The following is a 27,772-nucleotide window of genomic DNA, read 5'->3' on the forward strand; positions in this document are numbered from 1 at the left end:
AACTACAGCACATATGCAGCACCTTTATCAAGGAAGGAAAGAAGAGGAGAATTCTGGAAAAGTGTGAAGTGCTGCGCGAGCCAGAGGAGGCCTTGGCATGTCAAAATTGGAATTATACTACTAGGAGGCATATCTCCATTACATACTGAAATTGTTCATTATGGCAACAGAAAGTCATTGGTGCTTCCTGGACCATACTTTAGCAGGGCAAACCCTTTGAGAAATCCCTTGGCTGCCTTCCTGGGAGATGCTCACCAATATGTCCAGGTCTGTAATAATTTGGCCACCCTCAAAGTTTGGGACAAGACTGGGATTGAGTGGGTTTGTCTAGTTTCCCTCTCCTTGTATGCTTATTTTGAGAAACCCATGAATTTGGGCCAGGATTAAAGAAGGAAGGTATTCCAAAAATGGTAGAAGGATATATGTAACAAAGCGGGCAATTGGTTGTTGCACCTGTTATTTTTGTTGTTGTTTTATGACTAATTGCAGAGTACACATCTCGCCCAGCAGTGTAGTCAAGTGCAAGATGAGAAGGGGACTGTGCTCACAGAGTCAAAAGTCTAGGTAAAGAGCCATGTCTTCAGTTTCTTGCAGAATTCAAGAACTGAGAAGGGAGCCCTGATCTGCAGAGGGATCTCTCAAACAAAATAGAAATAAAGCGTGTGTCACAAATCTGGAAAGTGTCACTTACTCAGTTCCAGAAACTCCTAAGGCCCATGAGGCCCATGCCATTTCCAGGATTTACATTTCATTTTATTTTTATTTTGAAGGTTTTATATAGCGGGAACAAGACCCTTGCGGGTATCAGAGCGCTTTACAAAGTAAATATAGGAAATACATAGGCAATTCGTAACATGTATAGAGTTCCATACAAATCCAGGGTGGTATAGACACACATAAGCCTGGCTCAAGTGAATTTAGCCATGAGAAGAGATTTAACTTCTTTTTTAAACAATGCAATAGAAGGATTTAGTCTGGTTTCAGAGGGCAATGCATTCCAGATCCTGGGCGCCATCCCCGAGAAGGTACGGTAGTATGTTTTCTTCTTGTTAAATCTTTGTGGTTTCAGTAAAAGATCACTGGCACTTCTAGAGGATCTGTTACGACATGAGAGCACCAATATCGGAGCTAGATAGCTGGGAGTGTTGTGATGAATGGCTCTATGCGTCAGGCATGCAATTTTTAGATGAATTCTGCCTCCGAAGGGGAACCTGTTTAAGGATCTGAGGTCTGGAGAGATTTGAGAGGTTTTTTTTGAGCCGGTAATGAGTCTGGCTGCTGCGTTGATTGAAGCTCTTAGAGAGGCTGTTGAGGATCTGGAAAGGCCGCAAAGAGAGACACTCCCATACTCCACTCTAGGAATAACTAGTGCTTGAACTGCCAGTTTGAAGTCCTTTTAGGGCAGGAAGGGTTTTAGTTTTCTCAAGGTGTTGATCTGAAAGTTTGCTCCTTTTGTTGCTGCGCTGATGTGTTTTTGCATATCTAGATTTCTATCAAAAGTTACTCTCAGCGATTTCACTGAGTTGATAATAAGAGGTTGCAGTTGAGTGCCGTTAGTTGTTTCAGCCAGTCTTGAATTATGGTTACTTTGGAGGGAGGAGCGATTAGGAGGAATTCCGTTTTGAGGGTGTATAGTTTTAGGTGGCTTTCGGCCAACCAGGTCTGAGTTTTTTCTAGCGTTGAATTAAGAGATCTGATATCTTCTAGGGAATGTATCCTTAAGTATAGTTGTGTGTCATCTGCGTACATATGATACTGTACGTTAAGGGGAGTTGAGGATTTCGGTGAGTGGTTCTATGAATAAATTGAAAAGTGTTGGGGAGAGAGATGATCCTTGTGGGACTCCTAAAGTGACAGGGACGGGTTTGGATAGAGAGTGATCAACCTTGAATCTTTGCAAATGGTTTTGGAGGAACGAGGTGAACCCGTTTAGAACGGACCCAGATAGTCCAATTCTGTGTTTCAGAAGGTCTAGCAGATTGTTGTGCTTGACGGTATCAAAAGCCGAGGAAAGGTCGAGCAGGATTAGAAAACAGGCTTCATTTTGGTCAAGGATTTGTAGTGCGTCATCTATTATGTGGGCCATGGCTGATTCAGTGCTGTGTCCTGCCCTGAAGCCGGATTGGTATCAGTTGAGAAGGTTGAAATAGTCTATGTGTTTGCCAAGCTGCGTGAGTACGCATTTTTCTAATAGTTTGGCCAGGGTAGGAATGTTGGATATTGGGCGGTAATTGTTTAGATCCGCGGGGTCAATCATTGGTTTCTTTAGGATAGGGGATACCTGACCAGATTTAAGGATTTCAGGGATGATTACTTGAAGGAGAGAGGTATTTATTATCTTGGCCCAAACAGGCAGTAGCAATGGGGTGAAGTCTTTTATGCAGTTTGCGGGAAGAGGGTCTGTGAAGTGATTGGTGGGATTCAACGTCATGAGCATGTTGAATATAGCCTCTTCGCTATAGGTATTGAAGGAGGACCAGGATGCATTGTTTTTGAGGTCGAACTTTGGTGAACTCTGGGGTAGGATTCCTGGGAGGGATTCTGAAGAGTCATTGTGTGTGGCACTATGTGCTATTAGATCATTGAGTAAGTCCTTCTTCATGTTTTCGGTCTTCAGAGTGAAGAAGGAGGCAAACGCTTCGCAATTGGGTGGTGGGCCTGAGTGAGCGTGGGGGAGAGTGAGGTGCATCCTTCGATTGCCTTTTGATTAGATCGAATAGTTTTTTGGGCCGATTCTTGGCTTCAGCTAATTGATAGCTGAAGTAGTCTGCTTTTGATCGTCCGATCTTTCTGTAATAGGCATTTTTCTTCCTTCTTAGTAACTTGAGGTGGTTGGCAGATGGAGCCGATCTCCATCTTTGTTCTATTAGGCTTAGGGATCGTCTGTCCTCATTGAGTCTTCCATCATACCAGGGTTTTGCGTCTTTTATGCTGCTGCTATGCAACGCTATTCAGAGCAAGAAACGCCATCAGCTTGAATGGAGCGCGAGGTGGGCCTGTCATTTACAGTCTCGCAATGACACACAATCTAGCTCCACACATACAAGGGCATGTGACGGGGTAGGCAGATGGCAGCTAAAACTCTACTTCAGTGGCATTGGATACTTACGTGTCTGTGCATTACAGATGCAACAAGGCCAGAGGCTTTCTAGAGGAAATATGACCAAGAGGCAATAATAACTCATGCTCTATGGGTCCCTGGATTAGCCTTTTCCAGAGGGAGAGAAGAGTAGATGAAGCGGTACAAAGGCATTGGCATAACTTGCATACTTTGCAGTAGCATGATTATACAAAATTATAGCAAAATTATGTGGAATTAGTTGAGGAGTGTAATCCAGCAAAATGCAACGCAGTAAAATGAAGTCAAGGAAGCATTTTTAGCTAAGAAAATAGAGGTAAATGAAACAGACCATGAAAAGAACAGCCATTCACACTCTGCTGCTGTGCTTTTATAGAAGGCATTTTGCCCCAAATCTCTCTAAATTACACAAATAGGTCTTATTGGGTAATTTTTGTTAATTGTGTGTCACAAGAGTAACGCAAATTTACCAAAATGACTGCCATATTTAACATTTTGCCTTGGCCTAGTAAAGATATGCTGTATGTGTGTTTTCTACAGTATGCAGGACCGGACAGGCCTTTTATTCCACAGGGCATATCCTCAGTGGCTGCCAGTTTTTAGGGCAGGCGTTGCTCATGGTACCTCTGAGTCTTTCCACAACACCAGAGGTTAATTGCTGCAGGCACAGGAAGGATTCAAGAGAGAGAGAGAGTTGAGGGAGCAGAAAGGTAGAGAGAAAGTGATTAGAAAAACAAGAAAGGAGAGAGAAGAAATGGATGTAAAGAGAAAGATTGTGTGAGGAGACGAAGGGAGCGGTGCTGGGTTGAGCATTTTTACCGGGGCTACTTTGGTTCCCGTGTTCAGCCCGGAAGGTATGGAATGCTGCATGAATTTGAGCTTGCTGTAGCCAATGTTTGCTTTATTATTAGGTAATTCAACTGTGAAAACTGGCCCACAGACCATTTAACAGGCCGACAAGCAGCCAATAAACCATCCAACACTTTGACCTGCAGACCAGTCAATCCAGAACTGCCTGAATGCCCTACAGACAGGGCTAGTAGAAAGAAAAAACAATCTAGATGTAGCAAGGCCCTGTGCGCAAAAATTCCTAATGATCCCTACAATCAATTATATCAATGTCTATTTGTGTGCTCCAAGGAAGAGGGCAGCCACTCCTACCCCCAAAAATTAAACCAGAAAATTCGGGTCCAACAATGCAATTGCAAATAATCCTGAGCACTACACAAAGTGCACTATGTAATTAGAGTCCAACCAGTCTTCTTTCATCTCCGTTGTTTTATTCTTGGACAATTTTCAAACTGGTCATTTCGCTTCCACAAGTTACAATCTTCTCCAGGTAGCGACAATAGCCAACACGTGTTTCGTCAGATACGATGCGTCCGCATCTCAGACTACATCAGGGTTTACTAAATATCTCTCTATTTCCAGATGTTTATACTGCTTGTGGAATGATTCCTGTACAATCATTAATATTCTAAAATCCTCCATCCAGGATATTCGGAAGGTCATAAATCGATCAGTCCACAGGATCCTGAATCGCGTCTGCGGCGGCTCTGGGTCGCACCTAGTTCAGGCCTGCTCCTGACTCCAGCCAAGTGGGTGTTTTGCGTGTCTTTGCTAACAACCATTCACCTCGTTGCATTCCATCGCAGCGTTCCCTCAGACGAGATGGCAGCACTGTTCTCACCTAACACGCATATTAGAAGATTGTAACTTGTGGAAGCGAAATGACCAGTTTGAAAATTGTCCAAGAATAAAACAACGGAGCTGAAAGAAGACTGACTGGACTCTAATGACATAGTACACTTTGTGTAGTGCTCAGGATTATTTGCAGGGCTAGTAGAATATTGTGATTCTGCGATGATTTCTGCATAATTATGGTCGTCCTGCTACATTTGCCACAAAATCCATGATCTGCCGCATAATCTGCAGATTTTTGGCAACAACAAAAATGTAGCTCGAACTGATCAAAAGTTACAAAAATATGGTGACTGGTTTCTGCGCACCAGAAGGTTTATTGCAAAGGTTGACTGGTCATCTTTCAGTTGCTAATTGCTGTGCTTGGGTGTTAAATTGGAACTAATTGAGGTGAACTATTTCCTCATACACTGTCACCAGGTGTAAAAATGTCAAAATAATGAGGTAAAACTGACAAAATGTGCTGCATTATTCTGGATAATTTTCCTTTTTTTGATGCATACTTTAATCGACCCCGCTGCATAATTTGGTCCTCCTCTCCTGTAGAATTCAAGTGGCCCTGTCCACTTGTAGAGTGTGACACCATATACCCAGGGCCTGTAAATTTATCATTGCAATTTTGAAAATGGCACTTTCAGACAGCTGGAATGTTCCTGCTCTTGGCTCGGTCTGCCTACAGCCTGTCTCTGATACACATATGGGGAGAGTGACAGCTGGTCTTCGTGGATGCCCCTCGATAGCCACACACAATGGGCGCTTAGGTGTGACTTGATAGTCCATCCTGGGATGATGTGAGGGAGGAGCTGGCCACAGCCTTACTCTTACAGTTGTCCCCACACAAAGGGCTGCATACCCCCCTGTAGTGAGTCTGGTGTCAGGGCAGGAAGGGAGGACCTCTGTGCACATCAAAAACCCTTCTTTGAAGTCCCCCCCACAGCAAAGGCACGCCTATGTATAAGAACTGGACCGCCGACCCTATCACTTCAGTACTCTTCTGGACCTGTGCATACTCTGCTAAGAAGAAAGAATGCTGTGCTGCTGAAGGACTGCCACTCTGCTGGACGGCTGCTCTGGATGAACTGCTTTCTAACTGTGCTGACCTTCTGCCTCCAGCCCTTCTGGTTTAGGTGAGAAGGACTGGACCTGCATCACTAGACCCCCAGATCCCATAGTGACTCCAAGGGCTAGTTGGCTAGCATTCTGATCTGAAGTCTCTGGGACATAACAGACTTCTAACTATCCTGCTTCTGCACCTTGACTCTGCCATCTGTGAGTCTACCCTGCCCAGTGGTGGCACACCAGTCCTGGACCCTTGAAAGTGGGCCTAAGTTGCTTGCTCAACTGACCCAATGCATCTTCGCCGCTGAGGAGACAGAACTGGCATATTGCCGTCATTGCAAGATCAGCACCGGTGCACCTTCGCTACTGCCTGGATTGGAACCGGTGCATCTACCGTGTTGCATGGACCAGAACTGGTGCATCGCTGCCTTTACATGGCTCGGAGATTCTGCTCCACCTTCAGAACCACCGCTATGCGGCGCTCTTCAGGTTGAGTCCTTGCATCTCCATCGACGACAGCACTGACGTTGAGCTTAACCTCCACATTGCAGTAACCCACTCATCGGAGTCGGCGCATCACTGCTTTTGCGCGACCAAGACCAGCACATCACTGCTGAAGCGTGGATCAACATCAGCGCATTGCCCTCTGCACTCTGCAGCCACACAGTCGACAGGATCTTCAACGTCAGTGCAACCCGGACCAAAGTACTTTCACTCAGCTGGCGCAATCTGGTCCCTGTAGCCGGCCCACACTTCATCTCAGTCGGACTGAACTTTTGACTTTGTCCAAGACCATTGCGACCAGATGTCCTTTGCTGGAGCTCAGTGATTTTTGGCACTATTTTCACTTAAAAGTTCTAAAATCAATATCTCTGGTTCTACTTATTGGATTTTTGTCATTTTGTTCTGGTTTTATTTATATTATTGCTCAACCGGGAGCCCTGTTCTTATCTTTTATTGACCTCACGTCTGCATTTGATCGGGGTTAACAGGAAGAAACTGCGGGACTTGTTGACCTCTTTCGGCGTCGAATCCATCATTGTATCTCTTAGTAATGAATCTTTAGGCTCATACCACAGTGGCAGTAAGATTCTCTCGGGGGTCTTATTGAACATTCTAACTGCTCCAGGGAGGTTCGCCAAGGCTGCATTTTAGCCCCTTTTTTATTCACTATTTATATTAATGGGCTAGAAGCAGACCTCTTGCAATTAAAGTTTAATTGCCTCATAGTAGGCAGGAAATTTTGGCCAGTGTTATTATATGCCGACAACGAGGTACTTATGGCGTGCACAGCTCTGGGTTTGCAGTTTTTAATTGATGGGTTTGTTGATTTTATGGACAGACTGGACCTGTTAGTCAACTTTACAAAGTTGAATGTTTTGGAAGTTGGCCCTCGGGCTCTCTGCTCTAAAACTTTTAAAGCGGCATACCAGACTCTTGCCAAAGTCCCCGCCTTCCCCTATCTGGGAATTCTATTTGACAATAAACTAAATTGGAAAACACAGATGGAGGGAAAGTTGAGTGACCTGAATAAATCTACAGGGCTATTGCCAGCTATTCTCATAGACTAGGTTCTTGGATATCAGATGTGATATTAAAATTGCATAAGTCTATATGCACCTCAAAGGTTTTATATGGTAGTGAAGTTTGGGGGTTTACTTCAGCACATAAGCTACAGGTGGCCCAAAACAAGTTCTTGCGACGAATACCGAAGGTCTCTTAAAGCACGCCCTCCTGTGCTGTACACGAAGAGCTATGGGTCAACTTTTAAGCTGACCAGGTGGCAGTTAAGCCTTTGCTGTGTTGGGTAAAGATATGGTCGAGCGAAGGTAAGGATTTAAATCACCTGATCATATCAGACTGCTTGTCTCCTGAGCATGCTTTTAACGGTATGGTATGTCAAGGAGTCCCTGTCTGCTCTAGGTAGGGCAGATATTTTTCTTTCAAATGACACAGTAAGGCCCCAGGACCTTAACACGGTAAAGAATTGTTTTTTAACCACGCCTCTGGCCACCGTGAAGACACCGAGCTCTTGAAACCAACAGTGCTGGTGCATGCTTTGTTAAAGTCAGTGCACGGAAGGGAGAACTATCTACCCTTACAAGTGCAACCGACAGGTTTCAAGTTACCCGTTTTAGGTTCAACCTGCTCCACCCTCTTTTGGCATCCCCGTCAAGATTTGCTGACCTAAATGTGCCAGGACCCTGTGGCTGCGACTCTAGATGTCCACAGGACATGTTACATTTTGTCCTTTTGTGTAAATATTTAAGCCTCCCAAGAAGGCAGCTTCTTCGCCCCCTTTTAAAGTCTTTGAATTTTAGGCAAGCCCGAGTAGCACTTATGCACTCACAGTTGTTGCCTAATGAACTCACACTTGGTGCAATGACAAATTTCTTGCATGCCGCCTATAGATCAAGATTATCTAAACCCAATTGACTGTTGAATGGCTTTTTGTGTCTTTGCACTGTCTTTTCCTACTTCCTTTTATTCACTTGAGACCATGAGCTGTGTTTTATCTTAATTTTTAACTGGATATGTAATAATGATTCTCTATTGTTTAATTGTATCTTTTATGGTTGCAATTGCTCCCAAATAAAGATTGTTTATTATTATTATTATTAATAAATAAAGCTGTCTTTCTAAACTGGTGTGAGATCTTTTAGAGTGCTGCTTTCCCTGTTTTTGGGGCGGCGCGGCTGGTAGAGAGAGTGGGAACAAAGATGCGGGATTTGGATTACTAGGGGTAGATGATACTAGGAGAGGAGAAAAAAATAGGTCCGGGCTCCAAAATAAAAGCAGCCCCCGTTAGCAAAGCAGATAGTGAAAAACAATGGCCGACATGTGGAAATCAGGACGGTTTTGAACTTTTAATGACACGTTGTACTGTCATTTTGCGAAGTTCAGTATTGGACTGCATGCATTTGTGTTTGCTGCGGGCAACGTTTGTGGCAGTATCGGGGACTTCAACAGTAACAAGCATTGGCATAGCCAATAGGTCTCGCCTGTGGGACCTTATAAGTGTTTAGCCATGCAACAGTTGCGTAACTAAATACTTATAAGGTCCCAAAATCGAGACCTATTGGCTATGCCAAGCGGCCTTGCGGCCGCGAAAGTGAAAGTAATTGCGGTAAAACGCAGTGTGCGCGCCCGCGCACATGCACTGTAGCTCTAGGCTGGCCTGGTAGCACTTTTTGGAGCCCTCTCAATAAGTCTTGCCAGACCAGCGCATGCGCTGGGTCAGGCGAGACCTAAAAACCGGACCAACTTGCCATAAAACCGGCCCACGAACTGCTATAAAACCGGCCCACGAACTGCTATAAAACCGGCCCACAAACTGCTATAAAACCGGCTCACAAACTGCCATAAAACCGGCCCACGAACTGCTATAAAACCGGCCCACGCACTCATTTTTCAGACCAGAACCTTGAGAACTGGCTGTGGGATGTGCCCGCTTGAAGATGTTCCTTCTTCCTTTAAAATGCAATAAAGACACATTGGATGGCTTAAAACATTAACGGATACACACGTTCTAAGCTTATCTTTCTACTTTGACCAAACGTTGTGATCCTGGGCAACACGTCAGGAGCATCAATCCCACTGCCTTTCTAAAGGCTTGGAAACTGGACAGGCGCTGTTACGTAAACGTTTAAAATGGCACCGCAGAGTGTGGGGCCAAGGCGGCGGTGCACGTGCACCTGACATGCAGCGATTCACATCTCAGGAGGAGCCGGTACTTACCCACATAATTAATAACGTCTGTTTCACATTGGGTGTCGCTTGACGAGCAGTTGGTTTGGACCTGACAGGCGCTGTTCTTACTCTCGTGTTTGCATGTGTAGCACTGCAAAGAATGCACTGGAAAGAACAAACAAAAAACATTCATGAAAACAGACACGAAACTTTACTTTTCATACACACGCAATCCAGAACTTTGCCAAAATAATAATTTGATTGCTACCTTCACAGACTTTTACAATATACCAGGGCGTCCAAGGAGGGGTTCAAGAGGTTCAGATGCACACCCAATTTCAGGCTATAGAGACATGGAATGAAAATCACATCCCCAGGGGTCAACCTGAAAGCCTGGCATGAACTAGTAGGAGTGGTTGGACACTCGTTGCTTATAAAATCACTCATGGCGGATGTTGACGCAGGAGGCCTAAGAAGTGTTGAGGCTTGAGTGATTCCGTGCACACTCTAGTGTGTCTGCAGCCGTGCCAGAGTTTCAAATGGGCACATACTCAGTACCTGACTGCGAGAAGTTGGCCTGGTATATGCTGTCCACTAGTTCTAGTGGGCACTTTGTATCAGTCCAAACAACCCCTTATGGTGAATGGTTAAAGACAACCTTTATTGAAAGCTATCCTAGTGGTAGCTATGGAGAGCAGCCTTCAGGCTAAGTCTTGAAGGAATGTAAAGCAGCTTGTTTTACCAGTCTATAATCTCTTGAGTGCCTAAATGAAAGACATCCACACCAGGTATATATATAAAATATATGTATTTATTACACACCCTCCTAGTCTCTTTATGAGACTAGAGGTCAAAACACATATATTACACTTCAAATATCAAAGTAAAATAGCACAAATACACGTCAGGCCCTAGGGGAGAGCCAAACCATATACTAAAATAGTGGTATAAGAACCACGACTTAACTAGACACAAGGCCTAGAGCCTGTAGAATCGCTGGGACCCCAAGGAACCACCCAAGGTAGTGACACAGGGGACCCACGGGGGCCGTGTGCAGTGTGAGAACACAGTCTTGAGCTCCCGTTAGCTTCTATGTTTTTTAAAGATTAGGGACACTTAGAATTGAGTCAGGACCAAACCCTTTGGGACTTTGGAAGTTCTAGGGTCAACACCCACAGGCGCACCGGAGTACTCATGTTACCTCACCCAGGAGAGCCGGGTGCATAGGTGTCAAATGGTGTGGGGCTGCGTCGTCGATTTCAATGCGAGCTGGCGAAGAAGTGCTGCTGCCGGGAAGATGCAAAGTGTCCGAAGAGATCCAAGCCTGGATCGAAGGCTAGAAGAACCTGAAAGCAGAGGGGACAGAGTCTGGGTCACTAGGCAGTGACCAGGAAGGCAATAGGCAGATGCCCACCGATGTCGGGTGATTTCAGGTGAAGGAGGTGAAGCTTGACTCTTCAGCCACGAGGACTAGGAGGCGTCGAGGACAACCAGGAGCTGGATTCAAGCTGTCCCATTAGGGATGTCGAGTGCTGCAGCGTTGGTGCCCGGATTGGACACAACAAGCCATGGCAACAGCAACCCACGCAGAAAGTGAAGAAATGCTTCGTTGCAGACCAGCAAGGTCTGAGGGACTCACCAATTGGTAGGGAGTCGGGGTACATTTGGAGAAGCCCATCTGGAGAAGCCCAAGGAAATTCAAAGTTACTCCCTCAGGGACTCACTAGTCGGCGGACCAGGGATCGCGAAGGAACCTCGAGACGAAACACAAAATGGGGGCCCACGGGTTACTCGGGGTGACTAGGCCAACAATCTTCGGTGAATTCTGTGCTCGAGGTGGGGGCTACAAGTAAGCCCAAGCACGACTTCAAGAGACGTTGAGAAGTCAATGCACTTGCAAAAGTGCACGTTGACCAGGAGTTCTGGTTCCACGCTACTGACGAGGACTGCGGGTCTCAGCTTTGCCTGGGACTCGGGGCAGCCTCTGAAAAGTCTGGAAATCCTCTTCCTGGGCTGCAAATACTTCGGAGTCCGGCGGGAGCTTCGGAAATGCAGACCGGCAAAATGCTTCGTTGGTGCCTGCCAAGCAGGGGAGTCACTCCTTGACCCCAAAGGAGATTTCTTCAGTCCTCGAGGAGCCGATTTACAAGCCCCTTGCGCCACTTTTGAGTCACTTTTACCATGTTAAAAGTGACACAAAAGTGGCGCAAGGGGCTTGTAAATCTGCCCCCTAGTATTTAGTAGAGAGTCGAAGTTCCAGGATTCAGCTTCAGAGTTTTGTTCATGTATATCTAAAGTTCTGGTTACAGAGGTTCCTTACTTATACCTAAGGAAGTGGTTGGACTAGCTCTGGGGACCCACCTATGGGAGGGTTTGAAAAGAGGGGTGGTTACACCCATTTCCTTTGTCTAGTTTCGCGCCAGAGCAGGGGTTGGAAGCCCCTGAACTGGTTTGAGCTGGACTATGCACAGGGACACCAAATGTGCCCCAGGTGCAGGACTTGAAAGCACTCAGAGAGTGCTCCCACCCAGCCCCAATACACATAGGCCTGTCTGGGAGCTGGATACACTTCCCTGTGACAGGAAACCTATTGTTTAGGCCTCCCCTGCCAGAGTTTCAGTCAGCAGCAGGAGGCCAGACCCGTGTCTGTGGCTGCAGCATCCATTTTGTGATGCCAGGGCTCTGTTAGATTTCTACAGGGTAGACCAGTGCTGTCATGTCTCTCCCTCTAGAAGGATGGGATCATACTCCCACACCAGTTACTGGTGTGGGGGTATGATTCCAAGGTGTTTGACACCAAACACAACATGTTTCAGTGCAGCCAGTCCAAAGTTAGCATTTACCGTTTGGTGATAATGCACTTAAGAGTATATGGTCAGGCTGCACCACTGACAACCCCAGTGAAGAGATTCCGAAGGCTGCAGAGGGGCTCAGCTCATGCCTGAGCACCCTCTCACATATAACGAAGCACTCTGCCTTCAGGATTGTTAAGGCCTGCCATAGGAGTGACTGATAGGTTTGTATGTGCAGTGATAGGTGTGTTATAATGAACCTATACCTCAGTAAGGGGTACATGCACCACCTTACCCAGGCTGCAGTAGCAGACCTGTGGTGTCATTTTGGGTGGCTTTCCAGGCGTGGCATAATACATGCTTCAGCCCCTGGTAGGCCTCTGAGGTACCTATGCCCTGGGTAAAGAGTATACCATATACTAGGGACTCACAAGGGTACCTTGGATCCAATCTGTGGTGTACCTAAAGTACATGCAATCAATTTAGAGAGGAAGCAGCTAGGCTGGGGCCCTGAATAGCAGGTTCCAAGCCAGACCAAAGTCGAAAAACAGTGAAACACCAGCAAAAAGTGGGGGTAAACATGTGAAGCCGATCCTACTCTCCTAAACTGACCCTCTTTAATTTTTAAAGAGACAGTACCGGCACTTTTCAGCACTGCTACAGCACATTTAATTGGAGTGAACTTGCACTTTTCTGTAGCACACAGTGGTCGAAGTGGGCGGTATCGGGAGGACACGGTGTGCCCCTACTTCTATAATTCAGTAGCTTCCGTTCTCCTACTTTTTTCATTTTAATAATGCGTCCTAGGATGGCAGAAATAGCCAAGCCGGCAGAGAAGGCTCGGCGTTCCTGCTCGTTCGGGACGGCCTGCGGACAAAGAAGGAAAAGGTCTCTGTCTTTTCCTTCTTGCCAGAGATGACAAGGACAGTGTCCACTTCTGCTCTGTCGCTGGCAGCTGCTCCGCCTCCCTTTTTTCCTCTTCTCCCTCTTTCTGTCTCGCTCCTCCTCACTGAAAACCGTGACTTCAAGAAACGGTTCTCACCCTTTTTCCTCTTTTTGTTTAATTATTCCCCTGTGAAATGGATCCAAAAAAGAAAAATACTTTTGATGCAAATGTTGTCTTTTTCTGACATTATTCTATTCCAAAGTGCAGCCTCAGGACGGAGAGAAATAAAAGGTTAAACTATGAAAAAGAATTAAATAACTAAATGAAGCGAGACAGTGTTCACAAAGCGGCCAGATTGATTTTATTCACACCCCAACACAGCACCACTCTACAGGGTTTGCCAGTGAAGAGCTACTTTTGTTTTATCTTTTCTTTGAACAGTATTGTTTTCTCTGAATGAGTAAGGGCACCATTACTGAAGATACTGCAATGCCAGATTGATGGGTGGATTGGAAAACAAAATGGGTACCGCGGCTCGGTGTTCATGGATGTGGTCTTTTTAAACCATACTGCTTGCATTTTGTAAGAATATAAGCAATGGACATTGAAGCGGGTCCCTTCCGGGGCCCTGTAACTTTTCAGGCAAAACTCACTGATTTCTGAATAGTGAGTGCAAATGTGTTACGTTAACCATGTTGTTCCTGCTTACATTTCACATGCTTAAATTAATCTTGCATTCCCTTTGCTTTTTTCAAGATGTTGTTACATTTTTTTAGGCAGCATAGCATATTGCTCTTGTCTAGTGCGTAATTTGAACTGAGTCGCATCCAGGTATTTATAGCAGGGCTTAATTGGGTTGTAGTTGAAGACCGTGCGAGTTTCTCTCAGTGGGGCAGTATGGTGTTAAGTGGGGGAGAGGATGTGGCACTATGGTCAGAGCTGTCGAATTTGGACCTGGGGAACCAGGTTCAGCCTTCAAGACCAGTACCCCATACCACTCTCCTGAGGGAGCACATTCCCATGCTAGACCTAAAAAGGCCCTGCAAGACCATAGAAGCCCTGGAGTCTTAGCACCAGCAGGTTTACCCTTGTGGGGGCAAGTGTGGGTTAACCTTGGAGGCCTGTCCACCACAATCCATGCTGAAGTTCACCTCTAGTCTTGCGGGCCGGCTTATGAAGCAGCACACCCTAGAGCAACAGTGACTTTGTCACTGAGGTCACAGGACACTTGAGAAGTGCCAGCTCTAGGGTGCTGCGACCGGTGTGTTCGCACCGGGTGCTGGCTTTGGGTGGCAAGTATATTACGCTTTTAAAGTGCTTGCTTCCTCCTTCCTGGCCTCCAGCAATTTTCGGCAACAAGAAAAATTTTATGATAACTCCGTTGATTGATGTTCTTCCTAGAGAGATCGGGGTTTGTCTAGTGGAAGTTTTGATTCATAGAAAAGTTGCTCAGAGGGTGATTGTGCCTGCTGCAAAGAACATGTACCATGCAGATCACAAAGTGCACATAATGTAAATAGGTCAGTGGGTTACTGCTTTTCTCAGACAGATCTTTGGTTACTTGCAGTTTAGAAGTTAAAATCCTAACATAGAACAGTGAGCTATTGTCTTCTAAGAGCTGCATGCAAACTGCAAGGTGTAAATTAGAGCGTGATCGTTTTTTCCCCCAGTCTTTGATTATCCTAGCGTTGCAAAAAATGTTCATTTGGATTCGAATCAATTCTGATTATTAAAGAGAACCCCCAACCATGGAATTACATTTTAAATTCTGAGTTTGTGTTTATTCAGACCAATCACAATTAAACTATACTGCCACTAGTATGGTTGTCATGTGACTTCTCCACCTTTTAGTCCTTTGTCTTTTGAAAAAGTGATTTACACATGTATAATTGATTGTCTCTGTGTTGTGTGTGAAGTAAAGTGCTCTACAACGCTACACTCGTATGAGTGGCGCTGTAAATCAAATTAAATGCATCTGAGAAAAAGTGTGGTAATGGAGACTTGAGGGGCACTGTTAAAGGGTGAAATTGAGGGAATCCATGGCGGAGGTGGTCATTGGGGGGCTCCAACAAACATTGTTGCACGGGGCCCCACCAGCACTAAAGCTGGCCATGCCCTTGAGGCCAGTCCGCCTCACCCATTTGTACCTCCATTGGCCTTGTTTCAGCAGTAGGAGTGCAACTCACCAGTGATTGGCAATGCAGGATTTGCACGCACACCAAACTAAGTTTGCAAACTTCACATTCTCTCTGCTTCATGCACAAGCACGTTTAAGATGTGCTGCCTGCTTTGGGGCCACTGGAATTATGCAGCAAAAGAAGACAAAATTACGCCGCAGTGTTGACTAAATTATGCAGCAAAAAAAAGCTGCAAAAAAATGCAGTATATTTTTTGACACTTTATTATTTTGACATTTTACACTGGAAAGATTGTGCCTTATTAGTATCAGTGTAACATACAAATGCAGCTATGAGAAAGGTGATCAGTCAATCTTTGCAAAGGGCCGCCCACTTCGCAGCAACACAAGTCACATTTTTTAGTAACTTTTGATCCGTTTGAGCTACAAACAATTTATTAGTTAAAATTGTCAGATTATGTAGCAGATGTTGGATTATGTGGCAAATATGGCAGAGCCATAATTATATAGAAAACTTTCACTAGGATATTTTTTCCATTCATGTTTGAACTGCTCTTGTGGAAAAGGGGAGAAGTGCTGATGACAGAAACTCCATGGATCAGAGACAAATGGCTTGTGATTCCACTTTTAAGCATATTTGGGACATTCTGTGATTGGAAACATATCCCACTTTGTGATTGTATTTTAATGTCAATAACTGATATTAAACCGTAAATAATTATGTGTATGCATTGATTGAATTAAATAACATAATAAGCTGTAACTGGTCAGTGAAATGCAAAACAAATACTAAAAATGTGGATGTTTTGCGCATTCTGGCCACACCTCTGACTCCACCTACTGATCCAGTCTCGGGTTATTCCCCCCCTCTGATTCTCCACCCACAGTTCCCCTACTTTTTTTTCCCCACTGCGACCACTGGTAGCACACAGGTGCTCTGCGAAAAGGAGTACCTGCATTTCTATAGTTCCATTTCAGCCACTGGTCAGTGCAACCTATTAGAGAAGTAATCCATTGATTCTTAGAGGTGCATAACTGCCAAGTGGACCCATTGTTTGATTTGTATTAGATATATATATTTTTATAACAAAGCGAGTATAGGCTCCAAAATTCGAGCAAGCTAAGTGTTTCTGTCTACAAATCCAGTAGTGGCTAAAGCTGGCTCACATGAAATGGGACAACTTAACATCTATGGTGTGATGGGGGGAGTTGGTAAACGAGGGGCCAGGCTGGTTCCAAGCTTATCTGGATCCACACAAAGCCATTGGTATGAGACTAGTGGGTCCCCTGGCTGGGCCCCAAGATACCCATATCTGTCTCAGCTTCACAGAGGCCAGGATTGCCAGGTACATGTGTAGCTAGTTAGGCTAGTACTTTTCATAGAATTCTGGGACCTGTAGTCTTACTTAACCCAGCATAAAACAGGGGCGATAAATCACACCTGGAGATCTTGGCAGCTGCGCAGTCCTAGCTCGCGCCTTTTTGAAGGGATCTTGAAACAAAGGTTATCTCTACTTGTCATCCACGGCTTAGCCAATAAAGATGCTCTCACCAGTTTTGTGCCTCTCGCCCGCCCACCACCCTCTGTTTAGATGCTAGCATGCCCCCTCACAGTAACAATATCCACTTGTGAGGATAAGTGTAGAGGCCGGGCTGCACGCGCCATTGGGAGTCAGGCCAGGAAGTGATTCAGCCTGGAGGTTGGGGCGTTCCACAAACACCTTCTTGTACACGGGTTAATAGACTACAACGTGGGTCAGCCGCCCCCATACACTGCACATGGCACATTGATTTCTAAGGTTTCTCTCATGACAATGTCTGGAATGTCGCTAAGTTTATGTTTATAAACCTGCGCTTTTAGTAAATGTCACTCAATGTAGTGATGGAATCTAAGGTACTAAACTGGAACAACCATGCACATAGTTCAATGTTCCTTCCACTCCCCGGGCCTTTAAACACCCCCATCACAGCCCTCCTCTGGCCATACTCCCCTACCACCACTCTCCCCTCTCCACCTTCTCATCCCTCCTCTCAGCATCCCTCAATCCACTACACCTACCCTCGCCATCTCTTCTCTCACACTGTCATGCTCTTTTCTCGTCCCTCCTTTCACTACCCCTCCCTCAGCCCTCTTCACACCATACGCCCCCATCCCGAGTCCATTCACTACCCCTCCCTCAGCCCTCTTCACACCATACGCCCCCATCCCGAGTCCATTCACTACCCCTCCCTCAGCCCTCTTCACACCATACGCCCCCATCCCGAGTCCATTCACTCTCCCTCCCTCAGCCCTCTTCTCACCATACGCCCCATCCCGAGTCTATTCACTATCCCTCCCTCAGCCCTCTTTTCACCACACGCCTCCATCCCTCCATTCACTATTCCCCCCTCAGCCCTCTTCTCACCATATGCCCCTCATCCCTTCATTCACTGTCACTACCTCAGCCCTCTTTTCACCATATGCCTCCATCCCTCCATTCACTATCCCTCCCTCAGCCCTCTTCACACCATACGCCCCATCCCGAGTCCATTCACTATCCCTCCTCAGCCCTCTTTTCACCATATGCCTCCATCCCTCCATTCACTATCTCCCCCTCAGCCCTCTTCACACCATACGCTCCATCCCGAGTTCATTCACTATCACTCCCTCAGCCCTCTTCTCACCATACCCCTCATCCCTCCATTCACTATCCCTCCCTCCGCCCTTTTTTTACCATACGCCTCTATCTCTCCATTCACTATCCCTCCCTCAGCACTCTTCTCACCATACGCCCCTCATCCCTCCAATCACTATCCCGCCCTCAGTCCTCTTCTCATCATACATCCCCATCCCTCCATTTACTATCCCTCCCTCAGCCCTCTTCTCACCATTCGCCTCCATCCCTCCATTCACTATCCCTCCCTTAAACCTCTTCTCACCATACACCTCTATCCCTGCATTCACTATCCCTCCAGCAGCCCTCTTCTCACCGTTCATCCCCATCCCTCCATTCACTACCCCTCCCTCAGCCCTCTTCTCACCATATGCCCCATCCTTCCATTCACTTTCCCTCCCTCAGCCCTCTTCTCACCATACGCCTCCATCCCGCCATTCACTATCCCTCCCTCAGCCCTCTTCTCACCATACGCCCCATCCCTCCATTCACTATCCCTCCCTCAGCGCTCTTCTCACCATACGTCGCCATCCCTTCATTCACTATCCCACCATCAGCCCTCTTCTCACCATACGCCTCCATCCCGCCATTCACTATCCCTCCCTCAGCCCTCTTCTCACCATACGTCCCTCATCCCTACATTCACTATCCCTCCCTCAGCCCTCTTCACACCATACACCCCATCACGAGTCCATTCACTATCCCTCCAGCAGCCCTCTTCTCACCGTTCATCCCCATCCCTCCATTCACTACCCCTCCCTCAGCCCTCTTTTCACCATATGCCCCATCGCCCCATTCACTTTCCCTCCCTCAGCCCTCTTCTCACCATACGCCTCCATCCCGCCATTCACTATCCCTCCCTCAGCCCTCTTCTCACCATACGTCCCTCATCCCTACATTCACTATCCCTCCATCAGCCCTCTTCACACCATACACCCCATCACGAGTCCATTCACTATCCCTTCCTTCAGCCCTCTTCTCACCATACGCCCCATCCCTCCATTCACTATCCCTCCCTCAGCCCTCTTCTCACCATACGCCCCATCCCGAGTCCATTCACTATCCCTCCCTCAGCCCTCTTTTCACCATACGCCCCATCCCTCCATTCACTTTCCCTCCCTCAGCCCTCTTCTCACCATACGCCTCCATCCCGCCATTCACTATCCCTCCCTCAGCCCTCTTCTCACCATACGTCCCTCATCCCTACATTCACTATCCCTCCCTCAGCCCTCTTCACACCATACACCCCATCACGAGTCCATTCACTATCCCTTCCTTCAGCCCTCTTCTCACCATACGCCCCATCCCTCCATTCACTATCCCTCCCTCAGCCCTCTTCTCACCATACGCCCCATCCCGAGTCCATTCACTATCCCTCCCTCAGCCCTCTTTTCACCATACGCCCCATCCCTCCATTCACTTTCCCTCACTCAGCCCTCTTCACACTATACACCCCATCCCGAGTCCATTCACTATCCTTCCCTCAGCTCTCTTCTCACCATACGCCCCATCCCTCCATTCACTATCCCTCCATAAGCCCTCTTCTCACCATACGCCTCTATCCCTCCATTCACTATCCCTCCCTCAGCCCTCTTCTCACCATACGTCCCTCATCCCTACATTCACTATCCCTCCCTCAGCCCTCTTCACACCATACACCCCATCACGAGTCCATTCACTATCCCTTCCTTCAGCCCTCTTCTCACCATACGCCCCATCCCTCCATTCACTATCCCTCCCTCAGCCCTCTTCTCACCATACGCCCCATCCCGAGTCCATTCACTATCCCTCCCTCAGCCCTCTTTTCACCATACGCCCCATCCCTCCATTCACTTTCCCTCCCTCAGCCCTCTTCTCACCATACGCCTCCATCCCGCCATTCACTATCCCCCCCTCAGCCCTCTTCTCACCATACGTCCCTCATCCCTACATTCACTATCCCTCCCTCAGCCCTCTTCACACCATACACCCCATCACGAGTCCATTCACTATCCCTTCCTTCAGCCCTCTTCTCACCATACGCCCCATCCCTCCATTCACTATCCCTCCCTCAGCCCTCTTCTCACCATACGCCCCATCCCGAGTCCATTCACTATCCCTCCCTCAGCCCTCTTTTCACCATACGCCCCATCCCTCCATTCACTTTCCCTCACTCAGCCCTCTTCACACTATACACCCCATCCTGAGTCCATTCACTATCCTTCCCTCAGCTCTCTTCTCACCATACGCCCCATCCCTCCATTCACTATCCCTCCATAAGCCCTCTTCTCACCATACGCCTCTATCCCTCCATTCACTATCCCTCCCTTAGCCCTCTTCTTACCATACGGCCCTCATGGCTCCATTCACTATCCCTCCCTCAGCCTCTTTTCACAATTCACCTCCATCCCTTCACTCACTATCCCTCCCTCAACCCTCTTCTCACCATACGCCCCATCCCCCATTCACTATTCCCCCATCAGCCCTCTTCGCACCATATGCCTCTATCCCTTCATTTACTATGCCTCCCTCATTCCTCTTCTCACCATTTGTCCCCATTTCTCCATTCACTACCCCTCCCTCAGCCCTCTTCTCGCCATACGCCTCCATTCCTCCATTCACTATCCCTCCCTCAGCCCTCTTCACACCATACACCCCATCCCGAGTCCATTCACTATCCCTCCCTCAGCCCTCTTCTCACCATATGCCTTCTCCTTCCATTCACTATCCCTCCCTTATCCCTCTTCTCACCATACGCTCCCATCCCTCCATTCACTATCCCACCATCAGCCCTCTTCTCACCATACGCTCCCATCCCTCCATTCACTATCCCTCCCTCAGCCCTCTTCTCACCATACGCCCCCTCCCTCCATTCACTATCCCTCCCTCAGCCCTCTTCTCACCATATGCCTTCTCCCTCCATTCATTATCCCTCCCTTATCCCTCTTCTCACCATACGCTCCCATCCCTCCATTCACTATCCCACCATCAGCCCTCTTCTCACCATACGCTCCCATCCCTCCATTCACTATCCCTCCCTCAGCCCTCTTCTCACCATACGCCCCCTCCCTCCATTCACTATCCTTCCCTCAGCCCTCTTCTCACCATACGACCCCTCCCTCCATTCACTATCCCACCATCAGCCCTCTTCTCACCATACGCTCCCATCCCTCCATTCACTATCCCTCCCTCAGCCATCTTCTCACCATACGCCCCCTCCCTCCATTCACTATCCCACCATCAGCCCTCTTCTCGCCATACGCCTCCATCCTTTCATTCACTATCCCTCTCTCAGCCCTCGGTTCACTATACCTCCCCAGCCCTCCTTTCACTGCACCTGCCTCAACCCTCCTCTTATTATACCCCGAACCTCCTCTCACTGTACCTCCCTCAGCATTTCTCTCACCATACCTCCCCTAGCCCTCCTCTCACTTTACCTCCCCCAAGTCCTCCTCTCATTATACCTCCCCCAGCCCTCCTCTCATTATACCTCCCTCAGCCCTCCATTTACTATACCTCCCCAGCCCTCCTCTCACTATACACACCTCAGCCCTCCATTTACTATACCTCTCCCAACCCTCCTCTAACTACACATCCCCAGCCCTCCATTTACTATACCTCTCCTAGCCCTCCTCTCATGATACCTCCCTCAGCCCTCCTCTTACTATACCTCCCCAACCCTCCTCTTACAATACCTCTCCATCCCTCATCTCAATATACCCCCCAGCCTTCCTCTCACTATACTTCCCCCAGTCCTCTTCTCACAATACCCCCCCAGGCCTCCTACCTGCCCCAGTAATCTGCTCACTGTAACTCCCCTAGCCCTCCTCTCATTATACCTCTCTCAGCCCTCCATTACTATACCTCCCTCATCCATCCTCTCACTATACCTACCCAGCCCTCCTCTCACTATACCCCCATCCCTTCTCTCATTATACTTCCCCAGCCCTCCTCTCACTTTAGCTTCCCCAAGTCCTCTCTCACTATACCTCCCTCATCCCTCCATTCACTATACCTCTCCCAGCCCTCCTCTCACCATACCTCTCCTAGCCCTCCTCTCACTATCCCTCCCTCAGCCCTCTTCTCACTATACCTCCCATCGCTCCGCTCACTGTACATCCCCCGTCCTCCTCTCATTATACCTCCCCCAGCCCTCCTCTCATTATACCTCCCTCAGCCCTCCATTTACTATAACCCCAGCGCTCCTTTCACTAGACACCCCTCAGCCCTCCTCTCACTATACCTCCCTCAGCCCTCCTCACACCATACCTCCCCCAGCCCTCCTCCCACTATACCTCCCCCAGCCCTCCTTTCACTATACCTCCCTCAGCCCTCCTCTCACCATGCCTCACTCAGCCCTCCTTGCACCATACCTCCCCCAGCCCTCCTCTCACTATACACCCCTCAGCCCTCCATTTACTATACCTCCCCCAGCCCTCCTCTCACTATACACCCTCAGCCCTCCATTTACTATACCCCCTCAGCCCTCCTCTCATTATACCTCCCTCAGCCCTCCATTTACTATACTGCCCTCATCCCTCCTCTCACTATACATCCCCAGCCCTCCTCTCACTATACCTCCCACAGCCCTTCTCTCACTATACCCCCAGCCCTCCTCTCACTATACCTCTATACCAAGCCTTGGTTCTTTCATCTCCTCTCTCGCAATACCTCCACACTTTCCTCATGTTTTCTCTACCCCTCCACTCACCATACCTCAGTACCATACAACTAATCTCCCATCTCTCCTCATCTTTCTTAGCCTTCCTCTCACCATTGCCCTCATACCCCAATACTTCTCTCACCCCTCCTTCCACACACATTCCCTACTACGTTACCTCTCACCCCTTCTTAGATTCCTTTAAACACATAATATTGCTATATTTGACTAATAAACAGGCAGTTACCTTGCGGTTAAAATAGACTTGAGTTGAATGGTGCAGCAGGTGCAGTGGCACCAGGGCAAAAAGCTCTGGGGACCCCACTAAACCCAGATTTTTGCTAAATTGAAAACTAAACAGGCAGTCACAAGTGCAGTTACCTTGCAGACAACAGGGTCATGGTTTCAATGGTGCAGCAGGTGCAGTGACAGCAGGACCAAAAGCTATAGTCACCCCACTAAACACCTACAATTGCTATATTTTACTACTACATAGGCAGTCACAGGAGCACTTACCTTGCATTTGAAAGGGTCTTGATTTAAATGGTGCAGTAGGTGAAGTGGCACTGGAGCCAAAAGTTGTCATACCTACTCTAAACACCTAATATTGCTATATTTTACAACTAAAAGGCAGTCACAAGTGCAGTTATCTAGCAAGCGCTATGGTCATGATTTCAATAGTACAGCAGGTGTAGTGACCAAAAGCTCCAGCTTTACAACTAAACAGGCAGTCACAAGTGCAGTTATCATGCAGGCAGTAGGGTCATGATTTGAATGGTGCAGCAGGTACATTGCTATATTTTAATACTATACAGGCAGACACAAGTGCATTTATCTTTCAGTTAACCCCTTCGGTGCTCATGACGGAACGGTTCCGTCATGAGCCACGGTTGAGCTGTGCTCATGACGGAACCGTTCCGTCATGACCACGCCCGCGCAAGATTCCGTCAGCACAGCGGCGGAATTTGCGCAGCATGGAAGGGGTTAAAATGGCCTTGATTTGAATGGTGCAGCAGGTGCAGCGGCACTGGGGCAAAATGCTCTAGGGACCCCATTAAATGCAAAGTATTGCAAATTTTACTACTAAACAGGCAGTCACAAATGCAGTTATCTAGCAGGCACTAGGGTCATGATTTCAATGGCGCTGCAGGTGCAGAGACACCGGGCCCAAAGCTCTAGGAACCGCTCTAAACTCCACATTTTGCAAGATTTTACTAATAAACAGGCAGTTTCAAGTGGAGTTACCTTACAGGCAGTAGGGTCATGATTTGAATGGGGCAGCAGGTGCAGTGGTTCTGGGCCCAAAAGTTGTCATAACGTCTCTAAACACCAAATATTGCTATATTGTACTACTAAACAGGCAGTCAAAAATGCAGCTATCCTGCAGGTACCAGGGTCATGATTTGAATGGTGCAATGGGTGCAGTGGCACTGGTCCCAAAAGTTGTCAGAACTCCCCTAAACACATAATATTGCTATTACATCAATTAATTCTATTATTTCCCTCTTTTATTTTTCATAATTTTATTATAACTTACTCGCACTCTACCATTAGTAACAGCACAATATATTGCCTTTTTGTACAAAAACAAATCATAACACTTTAATAGACTTTCTGTAACTTATATTGTACAACTACTCAGCAAGCTACAACTTACCACAAAAAAACAGCTTATTAATCACATAGGCGAAACCTAATGAATTTACCAATGCTTGTCACATATGTATCCTACCTCCATATCCCACCACCCCTCTCTCACCCTTGTCTTCCTACCCTGTCTCCCACCATGATTCACTTACCCCTTCTCTCACATCTCCTAACACATCTCCTACCATGTCTCACATCTCCAACCACAACATTAGCCCCTCTTCTCGTGTACACCCCACCCCACCCCACACCTCTCACCCTTCCTGTCACATACACCCCATACCACCATCTCATACCACAACTCTCACCCCTTCTCACACACACCTCATACCTATCCCCGCGCAGAGGGCTGCAGCCAGCAGGGAGACGAGAACCACCTTCATGCTGAGAGGATCCTGGAAGCTTCCTGAAGTGCTGGTTGTCCCGGCCCTGGGTCTTATATACCCTCGCAGTGTTTGCTTTTGGCTACAGTCGACGTCACTTACTACGTAGAAAACAGGATTGCACCGAGAAGCTTTTGCTCCAGGCACAAATACCCCACCTTGCAGGGCAGGTTTCTAGTCTACTATGAATACATTCCTTGTGTTCTTCTCTTGTTAACACCACAAACAGCAACAACTCCTACAGCTGCAAAGCAAGCAGCTTTTATACATAGAGATCAGGCACCTTATATGCAGCTGCAGAGCCTCCTACACAAAAAGAACAGGCAGATATAGAGCTGTTACATGCAGGTAACAGGCACAGCATAGGCAGCTGCAGGGCACACTTCCATTACACGCAGGTAGCAGGCACAGCATAGGCAGCTTCAGGGCACACTTCCATTACACGCAGGTAGCAGGCGCAGCACAGGCAGCTGCATGGCAGGCTTCCATTACACACAGTTCACAGGCAGAGCATAGGCAGCTGCAGGGCAGACCTTCATCACATGCAGGTAATATACACAGCATAGGAAAATGCTGTTCAGACTTCCATTACACACGTAACAGGCAGAGCATAGGCAGCTGCAGGGCAGACTTCCATTACACACAGGCAACAGGCACAGCATAGGCAGGGCAGACTTCCATTACACACAGGTAACAGGCACAGCACAGGCAGCTGCAGGGCAGACTTTCATTACACATGTAACAGGCGCAGCACAGGCAGCTGCACGGCAGACTTCCATTACACCAGGTAACAGACGCAGAACAGGCAGCTGCATGGCAGGCTTCCATTACACACAAGTAACAGGCACAGCATAGGCAGCTGCAGTGCAGACTTCCATTACACACATAACAGGTGCAGCATAGGCAGCTGCAGTGCAGACTTTCATTACACACAGGCAACAGGCGCAGCATAGGTAGCTGCAGTGCAGACTTCCATTTCACACGGGCAACAGGCACAGCATAAGAAGATGAAGGGCAGACTTCCATTACAGACAGGTAACAGGCACAGCATAGGCAGCTGCAGGGCAGACTTTGATTACACACAGGTAACAGGCACAGCATAGGCAGCTGGTGTGCAGGCTTCCCTTACACACAGGTAACAGGCACAGCATAGGAAGATGCAGGGCAGACCTCCATTACACGCAGGTAACAGGCACAACATACGAAGATGCAGGGCAGACTTCCATTACACATGTAACAGGCACAGTATAGGCAGCTGCTGTGCAGACTTCCATTACACACAGGTAACAGGCACAGAGTAGGCAGCTGCAGTGCAGACTTCCATTACACACAGGCAACAGGCACAGCATAGGCAGCTGTAGTGCAGACTTTCATTACACACAGGCAACAGGCACAGCATAAGAAGATGAAGGGCAGACTTTCATTACACACAGGTAACAGGCACAGCATAGGCAGCTGCAGGGCGGACTTTGTTTACACACAGGTAACAGGCACAGCATAGGCAGCTGGCGTGCAGGCTTCCCTTACACACAGGTAACAGGCACAGCATAGGAAGATGCAGGGCAGACCACCATTACACACAGGTAACAGGCACAGCATACGAAGATGCAGGGCAGACTTCCATTACACATGTAACTGGAGCAGCACAGGCAGCTGCATGGCAGGCTTCCATTACACACAGGTAAAAGGCACAGTATAGGCAGCTGCAGGGCAGAGTTCCAATACACACATAACAGGCGCAGCATAGGCAGCTGCAGTGCAGACTTCCATTACACACAGGCAACAGGCGCAGCATAGGCAGCTGCAGTGCAGACTTCCATTACATGCAGGTACCTGGGGCACACAGGCAGCTGCATGCAGGCTTCCATTACACACAGGTAACAGGCACAACATAGGTAGCTGCAGGGAAGACTTCCATTACACATGTAACAGGAGCAGCACAGGCAGCTGCAGGGCAGACTTCCATTACACACGTAACAGGCACAGCATAGGCAGCTGCAGTGCAGACTTCCATTACACACAGGCAACAGGCACAGCATAGGCAGCTGCAGTGCAGACTTCCATTACATGCAGGTAACAGGCACAGAGTAGGCAGCTGCAGTGCAGACTTCCATTACACACAGGCAACAGGCACAGCATAGGCTGCTGTAGTGCAGAATTCCATTGCACACAGGCAACAGGCACAGCATAAGAAGATGAAGGGCAGACTTTCATTACACACAGGTAACAGGCACAGCATAGGCAGCTGCAGGGCGGACTTTGATTACACACAGGTAACAGGCACAGCATAGGCAGCTGGCGTGCAGGCTTCCCCCTTACACACAGGTAACAGGCACAGCATAGGAAGATGCAGGGCAGACCACCATTACACGTAGGTAACAGGCACAGCGTACAAAGAAGCAGGGCAGACTTCCATTACACATGTAACAGGAGCAGCACAGGCAGCTGCATGTCAGGCTTCCATTAAACACAGGTAACAGACACAGTATAGGCAGCTGCAGGGCAGAGTTCCAATACACACGTAACAGGCGCAGCATAGGCAGCTGCAGTGCAGACTTCCATTACACACAGGCAACGGGCGCAGCATAGGCAGCTGCAGTGCAGACTTCCATTACATGCCGGTACCTGAAGCACACAGGCAGCTGCATGCAGGCTTCCATTACACACAGGTAACAGGCACAACATAGGTAGCTACAGGGAAGACTTCCATTACACATGTAACAGGAGCAGCACAGGCAGCTGCAGGGCAGACTTCCATTACACACGTAACAGGCACAGCATAGGCAGCTGCAGTGCAGACTTCCATTACACACAGGCAACAGGCACAGCATAGGCAGCTGCAGTGCAGACTTCCATTACATGCAGGTAACAGGCACAGAGTAGGCAGCTGCAGTGCAGACTTCCATTACACACAGGCAACAGGCAAAGCATAGGCAGCTGTAGTGCAGAATTCCATTACACACAGGCAACAGGCACAGCATAAGAAGATGAAGGGCAGACTTTCATTACACACAGGTAACAGGCACAGCATAGGCAGCTGCAGGGCGGACTTTGATTACACACAGGTAACAGGCACAGCATAGGCAGCTGATGTGCAGGCTTCCC

The 27,772-nt window shown here is 47.9% G+C and overlaps 1 protein-coding gene across 1 annotated transcript in view; it reads right to left on the reverse strand.

Annotated features, from left to right (window-relative positions):
* Positions 1-3,564, reverse strand: part of LOC146830573 (lymphocyte antigen 6E-like) — a 35,760-nt gene extending 32,196 nt beyond the window's left edge. Inside the window, exons 1-2 of the mRNA XM_085603759.1 lie at positions 3,540-3,564; positions 3,058-3,081 (exon numbers count right to left, since the gene is read on the reverse strand). Coding sequence (XP_085459885.1) covers positions 3,058-3,081; positions 3,540-3,564 — 49 coding nt within the window. The remainder of the gene's footprint in view (positions 1-3,057; positions 3,082-3,539) is intronic.
* Positions 3,565-27,772: the final 24,208 nt, after the last annotated feature.

Source organism: Triturus cristatus, chromosome 5_1 (genome assembly GCF_964204655.1).
Source record: "Triturus cristatus chromosome 5_1, aTriCri1.1, whole genome shotgun sequence".
Taxonomy (NCBI): domain Eukaryota; kingdom Metazoa; phylum Chordata; class Amphibia; order Caudata; family Salamandridae; genus Triturus; species Triturus cristatus.